At 31.1% G+C, this 13,153-nt stretch overlaps 1 protein-coding gene across 1 annotated transcript in view; it reads left to right on the top strand.

Moving 5' to 3' along the window:
* Nucleotides 1–8,501, top strand: part of LOC115884350 (protein bowel-like) — an 80,414-nt gene extending 71,913 nt beyond the window's left edge. Inside the window, exons 6-8 of the mRNA XM_030902907.1 lie at nucleotides 4,709–5,038; nucleotides 5,125–5,353; nucleotides 6,689–8,501. Coding sequence (XP_030758767.1) covers nucleotides 4,709–5,038; nucleotides 5,125–5,353; nucleotides 6,689–7,255 — 1,126 coding nt within the window. The 3' untranslated portion in view covers nucleotides 7,256–8,501. The remainder of the gene's footprint in view (nucleotides 1–4,708; nucleotides 5,039–5,124; nucleotides 5,354–6,688) is intronic.
* The last annotated feature ends 4,652 nt before the right edge of the window (nucleotides 8,502–13,153 follow it).

Genomic DNA, 13,153 nt, shown 5'->3' with positions numbered 1-13,153 from the left:
CGTGGCGCTTCAAACTAAATATATCACCAATATATTAGCAAGGAGTGTGGCTCAAGTTCTCCGGAAATAATGCCCAGTGTAGGCCTCATAATCTGGCAGCTTCAAGTGTTTTGCTATCACGCTAGGCATCTTATCAATAGAATTTATTGCTACAACTTGGTTAACACATCTTTTATTTTGATATTTTAAAAACAATCTGCGTCTGGTAGCATTTCTTGGACGAAGAGCTGCCTATTTTCGGTAAATATCAATATAAGTCAAATTTGACACGAAATCGGTAAAGACTCGGTCTATGTTTGTTTTTGTATAGGGTACTTTAACAATCAAAATTCAATCTATATCTTCTATGTTATCGACCGTCATTTTAGTAAGTTCCTCACGGCGGCAAGCACCAGAAATACCAAGTATTAAATCGACCTAAAAGGAAATCGATGACGATGTTCAGTAATAAAAAACATACATTCCAAGCTCACGCTTTTTTTTTCGAAGCAATAATATAACAATAATATTTTTTAGGGATATCCCGATTTTAAGGTTTGAAGAAAAAATGTTGTTTGCAACTCGTGCGCGAACTACTTAGGTGATCTCGACTAATTTTTCAAATCTCGGTCGAAAGTTTGCTACTCTGTCTGACTGTAATATTCTTGTTTTCCATTGCATTCGAATGTTCAAGATCTTCAGAAAACAGTTTGGAGGTGTTAAATTAACACCTTTGTACGCTTCTCAGCGCCAGGTGTCCCGGAATTGGAACTGCTGACTGTACCTCTGCTTTTTAACACTAAAATCGATTTTGAGAATATATTTTTGCACCCCGCTCTTGGATTAATAGAAGTTCTAAAATCTCTGGTAAATAAGCATACCGTTTAGTGCAAAAAGTCATGTTACTTAGTTGAAAGCCTTAAATTACAAAATACGTTGAATTTTTAGCTTGTAATTTATTATATCAGTTTAAATACAGTGAGACCGATATAAATTCAGTACCGTCCGCGAATCCGTTTCAAGACTAATTAAGAGAAATTCCCCGAGAGTCGTGTGGACACACACGGGGCCGCCATATTTCTTCTTCTTTTTCTTTAAACTCTTCGTCTTCTTCTTTTTAAGCTATACGCGGCCAGGATATAATCTCCGCAGATCCCTGCATTCCGCAGCGTATTAATCGGAGCAATCCGTAATATACGACTTTTTATAAGGAGAACGAAGCCGGGCAACAAGTTATACAGGGTGTTTCAGAAAACAAGAACCGTCTGGTCCGATTTTGCTTTGTTTCGTGGTTACAGAGGGTTAAACTTTTTTTTCTCTTATCTATACTAATATATAAAATCCTTAAGTGACTGACTCACTGATTAATCACGATCCTGCTCAAACCACTCAACGTAAGAAGCTCAATTTTGGCATACAGGTTGATTCTAGGGTGTAGAGGTTCGATAAAAAGGGCTTTTTCGAAATTCCAGTTCCAGGGGGGTGAAACCACCCCTCAAATATTACAATATGTTTTATTTAAAAAACGGTCAAGTTTCCGAAAAAACGCTTAAACAGGTATATTTTATTTTGTTTATTACATATTTTAAGATTTTTTAAAAATGTATACAGGGTGTATCGAAAAATCTGGTCATTGATTAATCACGATCCTGCTTAAAGCGCTTGACGTAAAAAGCTGATTTTTGGAAAACGGATTGACTTTAGGGTGTAGAGGTTCGATAAGAAGGGGTTTTTCGAAACTCGAATTCTAAGGGGGTGAAACCACCCCTCAAATATTAGAATATTTTTTATTTAAAAACCGGTGAGTTTTTCGGAAAAAAATCTTAAACACGTATATTTTACTTCGTTGTTTTACATATTTTAAGATTTTTAAAAAAATTATACAGGGTGTTTCATAAAATATGACCATTGAGTAATCACGATTCTGCTTAAACTGCTTGACGTTTAAAGCTGATTTTTGACAAACGGATTGACTGTGGGGTGTAGAGGTTCGATTAGGAGGGGTTTCTCGAATCTCAAATTCCAAGAGGGTGAAAACGCCTCTCAAATATTACAATATTCGTTATTTAAAAAATGGTTAGTCTTTCGGGAAAACGCTTGGACACGCATAATTTATTTTGTTTTTTTACATATTTTGAATTTTTTTAAAAAATCATACAGGATGTTCCAAAAGTTGGGTAATTGATTAACCACGAGTCTGCTTACACTGCTTGACGTAAAAAGCTTATTTTGGCAAACGGATTTTTCGAAAGTCAAATTCCAACGAGATGTAACTACCCCTCAAATATTACCAAGTTATATAATAATATCGCCATATTGTTTTTTCTCATGCTGACATAAATGTGAGAAAACTTTATCCAGTTTGTATGTTAATGGAAATTCTTGCATTGTCGCGGGTACACGCTAGTTTATTACAATCTTTCCAAGTACTTTTAGCGATTTGAATGAAATTTTAAAGGTAAAAGTTACTATAAATGTAGTAATATTTTAATGCTACAAAAGTGTCGTAAAATTCACCAGGGACGTGCATATGGGTTATAAATGGAACATTTTTATAAAAAAAAACATGTGCACCGCTGCCTTTTTTTTGTTATCAAAATTCTGTAGGCCGTTTAATGCCGATTAAAAGTTATCTATTGATATTTTCCCGATTTCGGCCTTCTTGATGAGATAAACGCAATTTTACTAATTTACAATCCAGGTTTAATAGTAACCTTTAAATATTTTTAATGTCATTAACTGGGGGCCAAAGTATTAAATGATTACTCATTAATTCCTCATCAAAAAATATGAAAAAACTCTCCACAAGAAATGGGTGGGGAAATGCATAGTTTTAAGGTTACAGGATGTTAAAACTTTTTAAAAATAGGCCTCTTGTAATTATCTTACATACCATTGTTATTAATAAAATCGCATTTATCTCATCAAGACATTAAACGTCTACACAATTTTGAAAAAGGTCAGTGGCGCACATGTTTTCTTTTAGAAAAATATTTTAATGATAACCAATATGCACGTCCCTGGTTAACATATGGACACGTTTTTAGTAGCGATGGGAACTATCGAATGAATTAGACTATCGAATGGTTACTGAATGAATGATTTCAACTATCGAATGGTTTTATTCGAATAAAATCATTCATTCATTTGTATACTAAAGCATACGTGACAACCTCGACGTGCCGCCGAATGGTTATCGTTGAGCCACGACTATCGAATGCTTTTGATAAATGAAATTTAGTATCCGTTTGATTTTTGTGTGCGTCAGTGCATTATTAGTTCTTCCAAATTTTTATAACTTCGCCGTATAAATACTGTGCTATTTTTTCGTTTATTAAAATATTTAAAATACTAAAATAGTAGTTTTTTTTAATTGATGATTGTGTGCGTGTGCAGGTGGTCAACATTTTTCCGAAAATTTTTGTGATTTTCCGTAGCCCGATCTTTCAATTATTTAATTTTATATGGTATATGGTCTATTTTTTAATGGAAAATTTTGAGAAGTAGCAATTTTTAAGAGAGATGAGATGAACTTACAATTAATTTTAAAAATAGATATTTGTATTTTAGATCTTTTAATAATATGAATTAGTTGAACTTAATAATCATATTTAAGTAATGTGGTTAAGTAAATGGTTATCGAACTCAAACTACGGGGTGAGAAAATTAAATTGAAAGTTTTACACGTGCCAATTTTAAAAAAAAGTTAACGATGATTGTATTTGGTTTATGCTAATTCTCTTACATGTAGTTTTTTGCGAAGAAATATTTCATTTATTTTTTAAAGTAAATGCCAGTAAAAGTAAATAATATTATTTTTAAATAGTAATATAAAGCACCTAATATAAATAATTTTGATTTCTAATTTTTTATTTATATTTTCCTTCCATTACACTGCATGCTTCGAAAATTAATAAACGTTGATATTTCATGATTTTAAAATTTGTTGTTAATATAACAAATTAGTTCTGTAATTATTATTATTTAAAAAACAACCGTTGCCAAAAAATTTCTGGGAATAAAAAATTTTCTGGGAAATAAACCTACGTCGCCGGGCGACAACTAAAATCCAGTTAATATTTTATTATAATCGATCCTGACGAATAAATGAATTTCATAAATGAATGGATTTTATAAATGAATGGTTTTTGCTGCCGAATTACTAGAATACAATATTTCAAGGCAGATGACGCGTCTATTCGATAATTTTTATTCGAATAGTTTTAAACGAATGTTTTCTTACTAGCTATCGAATTATTCGAATGAATTGCAACTATCGAATGTTTCGATAGTATTCATTCGATAGTTCCCACTACTAGTTTTTAGCATTAAAATATGTTGTACTTATAGTAACTTTTTCCCTCAAAATTTCATTCAAATCACTAAAAGCACTTGGATGAAAATTATAATAAATCGAAAAAAATTAAGAGTTTAACACCCTGTAGATGAAAGAAAGCAGAATCGGACCTATGTTAATATGAAAAATAAATCTTATTTTTACGTGAGGGAACTCCTCACGAGAGATGGCTCATGTTTTTTGAAGCACTCTGTATGGTTATGGTTAGTTCTTATCCATAAACAATGGTTTATACCCCTTAAAAGACTTACAATTATCAGAGATATGACAAGCATCTATTTTAACTATAAATATAAGAAAAAGCATCTTCCAAAAAACTATTTATTTATTGTAGTTCCAATTTAAACTCTAATATCCTCCTTTTACTTGCAGATACATCCATTCAAAAGAAAAACCGTTCAAATGCAACGAATGCGGAAAAGGTTTCTGTCAGTCCAGAACGCTGGCAGTCCACAAGATCCTCCACATGGAAGAGTCGCCTCACAAGTGCCAGGTCTGCTCCAGGTCCTTCAACCAGCGTTCCAACTTGAAAACCCACCTCCTGACTCACACAGATCACAAACCGTACGAGTGCAACAGCTGTGGCAAAGTATTTAGAAGAAATTGTGATTTGAGACGACATGCACTGACTCACGCTGTTGGAGATGTGCCACCTGATGGTGATTTGGATGGAGAAAGAGACAGGATGTCACCTAGACCAAGGTAAGCTCTTATTTTTAATTCGTATTTATATTTATTATTAAAGTTTTTTAAGATATTTTTCTAGTAAAGGTTATCATCATTTGTAGATCACCATCACAAGACTCAAGAGATGACCTAAGAATATGTTCACCAACTCCGGATCGTACTCACTGTCACGAGCCTTCAACTTCGTCATCTCCATACACGATGAGACCTCAAATGGATAAGCTGGATTACCGGCATGACATGGATGACGATGAGGATGACGAGGATGATCCGGAGATAGATCCAGGCCAGGAAGATTGTCCTGAAGTCATTAATGAGTTAGATCATGACGTAAGTGATGATATAAGTAATGATCAACTTATATTTATGATGAATAACACTCGGAGAATAAGAGAGAAAAATTATATAAAGATAAATTATACAGGGTGGCCCGAACTGTATTCCGAAAACTTCGGCAGCATATTCTGCAGATAAAAATAATTAAAAAAGTTCAAATAAATGTATGCCCTAAAATGCTTAGTTTCGGAGATACAGGGTGTAGAAATTGTATTTTTATTTGGATTTTTTTCAAATATTTCCTGAAGTAACGTCAAAATTTGGATGAAAAAGAAAGTGTCTGGGAGATTTTTGACATGAGAAATTTGATTTTGATGTCAATATGACACTCTACTTGTAGAGGGCGCCACGTACATATTATTTAACTGGTTTGAAGAGTAATAACTTTTTGTCCGTATCTGTATAAAACTACTGAGTAAAAAATATACATTTATGACGTTTTTTACGTAAAAAATGTATGGGTAAAAATCGCTACGAGTAATGGTTCTCGAGATATTGGGAAATCGAAATTATTAATACCTGTCATCATTGACATAAATTAAACATGTTGACTAAATATTTTGTTGTTTGAAATCATAAATTTGAAATGATTTTTTCTGTCAAAAAAGTTCAACAGAAACTGTTTTATCATTAAAAAAACATTAATATTAATTTAAAAAAATTAAAATTTCCCAAATTTATTATTTCAGTCAAATAACTATACGTGTTTATTTTTATTCAATAATGACATGTATTGACTATTTCCTTTTTAAATATCTTAAAAACGGTTGTTCGTAGCGATTTTTATCAAGAGACATTTTCTACGTAAAAATTCACGGAAATGTATATTTTTTTACCCAGTAGTTTTATACAGGTACGGATGAAAAGTTATTACTCTTCAAAGCAGTTAAAACACACGTAGGTGACGCCCGCTACAAAATAGAGTTATATTGACATCAAAATCAAATTTCTCATGCCAAAAAACTTTTAGGCACCAATTTTCATCCAAATATTGACGTTACTTCAGAAATTATTTGGAAAAAATCGAAATAAATATGAAAATTCTACACCCTGTATCTCCGAAAGTAAGCATTTTAGGACATACATTTATACGAAGTTTTTATTTATTTTTATCTGCAGAATATGCTGCCGAAATTTCCGGAATACAGTTCGGACCACCCTGTATATCTTTGTTCAGTTTTCTCCACTGGAAATAGCTACTGACAATAAAGACAAAAGAAAAACACAGGCTTTTTTTGAACTTGAAGAAAATGGCAATAAAAGAAGACAATTATTTAGTTTTTATTTATTTAAATGTTATTCTAATAAATCTTCTTTTTTTTATTCTAGGTTTCGATACGTCCTGCACCATCCCCACTACCGCAGCTCCAAATCAGAAGGGATCTCCTCGCTAAACCCAGCACCATAACCAGCAAATCCATGGAACCTTGCTTTCTAGGTCCATTCCGTAAACGAGCATTCGACCAGGACCGTCCCAGCTGTTCCACAGGCTTCCTGGGCTCGCCCAGGCCAAGAACACCATCTTCCTACACCCATTCACGTCCTCTCAGCCCACCAATGTCGCTGAGAATGGGTGGGATGACCAACATTAGCAGCATTCATCCTCAGTATGCTCAAAACTTGTCTCTGCCGGTCCAGAATGTCACTCTACCACCGACACCGAGCTCAATAATCAAACCTAATGATGGTCCAGGGACTTACTCAGCTCCAATGCACAGTCCAGGACTTCTAGGACACCCCGGAGGTTCCAAAGGACCGAATTGTTCTGGGCAGGTGTCTCCAAACAGTATGCCTAGTGATTTGAGTATGAAAAAGGTGGAAGTCCAAGTTCCGGCTCAGCAGAGACCGCCTCCTAAGAAGACTGGTTTTACCATAGCTGACATAATGGGTCGGTAAAAGTAATTGAGTCATGTGTAAGTGTAGATATTGTGGTGTTATGTGAAGATGTTTGCAAAGAAGTAATTTTAAGTAAAAGAATTTAGTGATTGATACTTTTGCTTGTGACATAATTTGAGTTTATAAGGCAAAGTTAGTTAAGCTATCTTGATTGAAACTGATTAGTTTTTAATATAATTCTCTCATAATTTTTCGTATATGAAACCTTGAAAAAGTCAAAACTCGAAGACATGTAATATAAAAGTCATATTCTTTTTACAAATATTCTTAAGTTTGTATGAGCCCCGGCAAACTTAGCTCAGGTGTTTAGTACAGGCTACATGCGCAGGGAATTTTGCTCAGTTTAACTACATATGCACCGATATGCCTTTACAAATCAGATTTGTCTGTGCGAAAAAACTGAGCGTCTGTGGGGGCCTTTGAACGTATTTTACTGTAATGCTCAAATGTATTTATTAAAATCTCTTACCCTTCACAAATTTGTACATTTTTTTCGATATTTTCATTAATTCGATTTATATTTTTGTACATTATACCACCTAAGGTGGGACATTATATCGCTGTAACGGTCTTTAAATAATATACATTTAAATTTATTATGTTCCTTGTATGTTTTTACTTGTATTTTTTACGTTTTTTTTTAATTAAAATTTAAGATAACTCTGTATATTTTGTAAAACATTTTGTAAATTTTTAAAAGGGACCTTAACTCGCAATTCATATTTGTAAAAAATACTTTTTTATATTTTGTATCATAATATTATATTTTACTATGATAAATTCTTGGTGAAGAACGTTTTAGTGTTGTATAGAATACAAATAGGTTAGAGTTAGGAATAATTGCTTTAATTTATGAATTATTAGCAGTATTGTTACAATAAATTATTATTAAGTACAATTATAATGTTTTATAAGTGATTTATTAGTGTTGCAAAGTATTTCAAGGACTATAAGTTTATTATTAAACATTCCAACGTATTTTTTTATATTGTACAAATTTCATACGTTTCTCTCAAACAAGATTTTAGTATTTTAGATGATAGTTTAAATTTATATTATTAAAATTAGAAAATTTAATTTGTATATACATATAAATTTTTGTACGGATCTCTCAAACTTATAATAGGGTTTTATTTTAAGTAATTTTACGAAAAATCCTGTGTACAAATTTTATGTACAACAAAATTGATGTTAATTTTTATTTTGTGTACTTTTAAGATTTTATCGATTGTAAAGTTTATTTTTACTTTAATAAAGGAAAATTTTGAAAAAAAACAAATTGTTTGATGAAATGACTTAAAGTAGTACTAAAGCCCTATCTAGACGTAACGTTTTACATGTCAGGTAAACCGGATTAAAGGTTAGCCTACACTGAAAGTTTTATCTGCAGTTTTACCAATTTATAGCATTGTGTTTATGGCGAAGTTGAAAAAAAAGAAACATGGAATTATACTACAAAAGTGTATTTATGTTTTTTTCCATAGCAACTGTTAAAATTGCCTTATATCTATCAAAAATAATAGATAAAATAGAGTACTTTAACAGCAAGAATAGATTAAATGATACTTTAATAGCGAAGATAGGTTAAAAACTTTATATTATATTATATCAAAAAGAAAATGAGAAAGGAGCTTTTCTAAAAAGTTAGGAAAACCGAAAAAATAAATTATTTATGTTTAAAAAAAGCAAGCGTACTGCCACTGTACTGCTGTTAAATAAAATTATTGCAGGAAAAAATCTATTACCAATGTAGGCAAGTAATGGGCAACAATTATTCGCACATTAATATTAAGATTTATTCCCTCGGTACGATCTATAGAGAATTATGAATAGTATACTGGGCGTTTTGATTGTACCGACCGTACAAATGATCTACGAAAAAAATGATCTGCGAAAAGGTCAACGGTTACAGACAAGAGGCAGTGTATGAAATCATCGGCGTAGAGTGTTAATAAGTCGCTTACTGTCTCTTTGGGTCTCAGAGAAATAAGTAAACATAGAGTGGCTTAATTATAAATTTAATACAAATGAGGCGTCAAGTTGCAAAACCAGTCTTATTCCAAAAAATTTGCTTCAAGATAATAGCAAAAACTGTTTTAGCATGTGTTTGATGCGTTATTTTACAAAAAAAACGGGTCCATTGAGTAGAATCATTGTTTTGAATCTGGTTTTTGTAGAAATCAAAACTAATATTTAATTTTTAAAGAGAAAAAATTGGTCAGATGCGAGTCGGACTCGCGCACGAAGGGTTCCGTACCATTCATTATCTATACAACATTAGATACTATATTATTATAAACTTTTTTTCCGATTTAGCTGAAATTTTGAATGCGCGCATAAGTAATTTAAAAAAAATGAAGAAACACATTACTAAAAATTGTATTAATCAATAATAAATATGTAAAAAGTAAAAATAAATATGTAAAAATATGTAAAAATTAAAAAAAACGATTAAAAAAAGTCACCTTGCTAGGATTCGAACCTGCCTTACTACAGCTCCAACATCATATAGCAGCGTAAAGTCCTGTATATAGTATACAGGGTTGTTCACCACATACGACACGGAGTATTGTAGCTAAACGATTAGATTTTTACAAATTGTAACTTTTGGGTTTTTTGAAGGTCTATTAGAGCTACAATTTAAAAATATTTTTACAATATACAGAGTGTCCCAAATAAGTAAAAATTATTATAGTTGTATTTTTTTAAATGGAACACCCTGTATATTATTGTATTTTTGGATTCTACGATTGAAATAAAGGTAAATTTGATTAAGGTTTATCACACTTAAACCTTACCGTTTTTGAAATATTTTCAATTTTATGAAATTGCAGTAAAAAATTTAAGGCTTTATTTCTCCAAGGGTATCAAAGTTTTTAATACTAAATATTTACTGAAGGTTGTTTATTGATCAGATATTGTGTTACAGTAAAAAAATGTTTACTACCTTATACAGAGTGTCCAAAAATATATATTAAATAATTACTAGCTTTAAACGGCAATAACTTGTTTAATTTAAATGGAACGCCCTATATATTTTACGTGAATCAGATGCACAATGTAATTGTCTATCAAATTGTATTATACCATTTTTTACGCATCTCTTCAAGTTTTCGTAGAAAATGCATTTTCTTACAATTTAGACCTCATTTATCACTATACCCATGAAATATTGACATTTTCGATTTTTTTATAGTACCATAATATGTACAAAACGTACAGATGGTAAATATTGCAAGCCTATTGGCATACAAAAAAACTATTTAAATCTTTGTAAAAGAGTATACCAATTAAGTATACCACCATTATTTCCTACCAAAAACAGCAAAAATTAGTTAATTACATACCTTTAAATTGATTTAATTAATAAATTATTCTAAATAAATGTGGATTTGGCTCAGAAATCAATATAATAATAAGTTATGAAAATGAATGTCTCTGTTTTTATAAATAAGCATTCGTCAATAAATGAAATAAAATTTATAAGATGTTACTTTTTACCACACTGTCTAATACACACACAAAATTCAGTTTTTTAGTATTTGGAGCAATTATTACTACAACGTAAACAGTCAATTAATGTAGTTTGAATACTGGGATCATATTAATTGGTCCTCTTTAACAAAAAAATATTTAAACAGTTGTTTTTTTATTTTTAATTAAATAAGCGAACTATATCGACAATATTAATATCGACAATATTAGTATTGAAAATTTATTACATCTTAAAAAATAAGCTAAAATGTCAATATTCCATGGGTATAGTGATAAATGAGGTCTAAATTATAAGAAAATGCATTTTCTATGAAAACTTGAAGAGATGAGTAAAAAATGAAACAATACAATTTGATAGACAATTACATTGTGCATCTGATTCACGTAAAATATATAGGGTGTTCCATTTAAATTAAACAAGTTATTACCGTTTAAAGCTAGTAATTATTTAATATATATTTTTGGACACTCTGTATAAGGTAGTAAACATTTTTTTACTGTAACACAATATCTGATCAATAAACAACCTTCAGTAAATATTTAGTATTAAAAACTTTGATACCCTTGGAGAAATAAAGCCTTAAATTTTTTACTGCAATTTCATAAAATTGAAAATATTTCAAAAACGGTAAGGTTTAAGTGTAATAAACCTTAATCAAATTTACCTTTATTTTAATCGTAGAAACTAAAAATGTAATATATATAATTTAAAAAAATACAACTTTGATATTTTTTATTTATTTGGGACACTCTGTATCTTGTAAAATTATTTTTAAATTGTAGCTCTAATAGTCCTTCAACGAACCCAAAACTTACAATTTGTAAAAATCTAATCGTTTAGCTACAATACTCCGTGTCGTATGTGGTGAGCAACCCTGTATATCGACGGCGTCACGACAAAAGGGCGTAAGCGCCATTCGTCATTTTTTTCAGGAGACGAAAAAAACGTCTAAAATCTATATTTTTTATTTTTTGTGAATTATTTTTTGCTACAGTATTATAGATTATATGGCACATTTTTCAAGAATTTTTTGCTTATAAAATATTAAACTGTTAATTAGTTATTTTAATATTTGGCGCTTACGCCTTTCTTTCTAGGCTCGATTGGCGTTTACGTCTTTTTGAAAGGCGTTTAAGACTTTTGTGTCTTATTATTCTAGTCATTTTTTGTCGTTTAGGTGCACTTACGCCTTTTGAGTTTTACAAATAAAATTAAAAATGTCGCTTGGATTTTTTAAATTTTTTAAGAAAACACAGTACAAAATACTCAAACTGATACTTTCAATATTTTCAAACTCATTAGGCTTGAAATAATAACTGGAAAATTAAATTTAACTAATATTCTGAGCAAAACACGGGTGAACTTGATCCGTATTCCTCGTTGGTGGCAAAAGGTGGTGCTTCTAACATGAATAATTCTGACTCCAACAGCGCATCATGCTGCAATGCTTCTGCCAGATCATTATCTATGATATTGCTCTCAACCTCAACCTCTTGATTTCCACATTTTAATGCCAAATCTCTGATTTTCTTCCCGCGGGAAGTCATTATCACACTGTGGAGAAAAAATATAAAAAAGGCTTAAGCGACATCAAAAAAATCAAATTTCAAACAATTATTACAATCAAGAAAAAGACCTTTGACTTGTAGCAAAGGTTTTTTTGAAAATTAATATTGTATACAATTTTGATATTTTACAATTTTTTGAAATCTGCTGAACGGTAGTTTTGTTAAAAGCAAAAAAATATGCCATTACGATCACATAGGCGGATGGCGCTTACGGAAACCAAATAAATTAACACGAAAAGACGTAACCGACAATAACAAATAAATGTCGGTGATTACTATTTGAATAAGATTGAAGCACAAAAAACAATCTAGGCTACCAAATATGAATAAGACCTATCTTATTAATAAGTTTTTCTACGTACCTTTGAATGGAAAATGGTATTTTTTCATCCCAGGCGTAAGCGACCTTCCAACACGTGTGAATGGCGGTTACTGATTTTCGCGTCGAGTCTCGTTTGAAAGTGTATTGGCGGTTAGAAACTAAAACTGTCTTTTTTCTCACGTTAAGAATTTTTGTTGGTTAAACCGTTTCATAGATAGGTGCGCATTTATTAGTATTACATTTTGGAACCATAATCTCATTTTCGCTATTTTGGCGCTTACGCCCTTTTGTCGTGACGCCGTCGATATGTAGTCCTTCTGTATATTAAATGAAATATTCTTTAGAGTTCCTCTATGTTTACGTATTTCTCTGAGCTTTTAGCTGCATAATTTTACGGTTGGATTGAACGCAGTAACTCGCAAACCGCGCCTAAATTTGCAAGAAATACTTTAATTTTCAATACAACTATACGTACTTTCTTTTTTTGGTGATAAATATCAAATATGGACTTT

This window comes from Sitophilus oryzae, unplaced genomic scaffold (genome assembly GCF_002938485.1).
Source record: "Sitophilus oryzae breed Bouriz unplaced genomic scaffold, Soryzae_2.0 scaffold_227_pilon_pilon, whole genome shotgun sequence".
Lineage (NCBI taxonomy): Eukaryota > Metazoa > Arthropoda > Insecta > Coleoptera > Curculionidae > Sitophilus > Sitophilus oryzae.
This window is presented reverse-complemented; position numbering and strand designations above follow the sequence as displayed.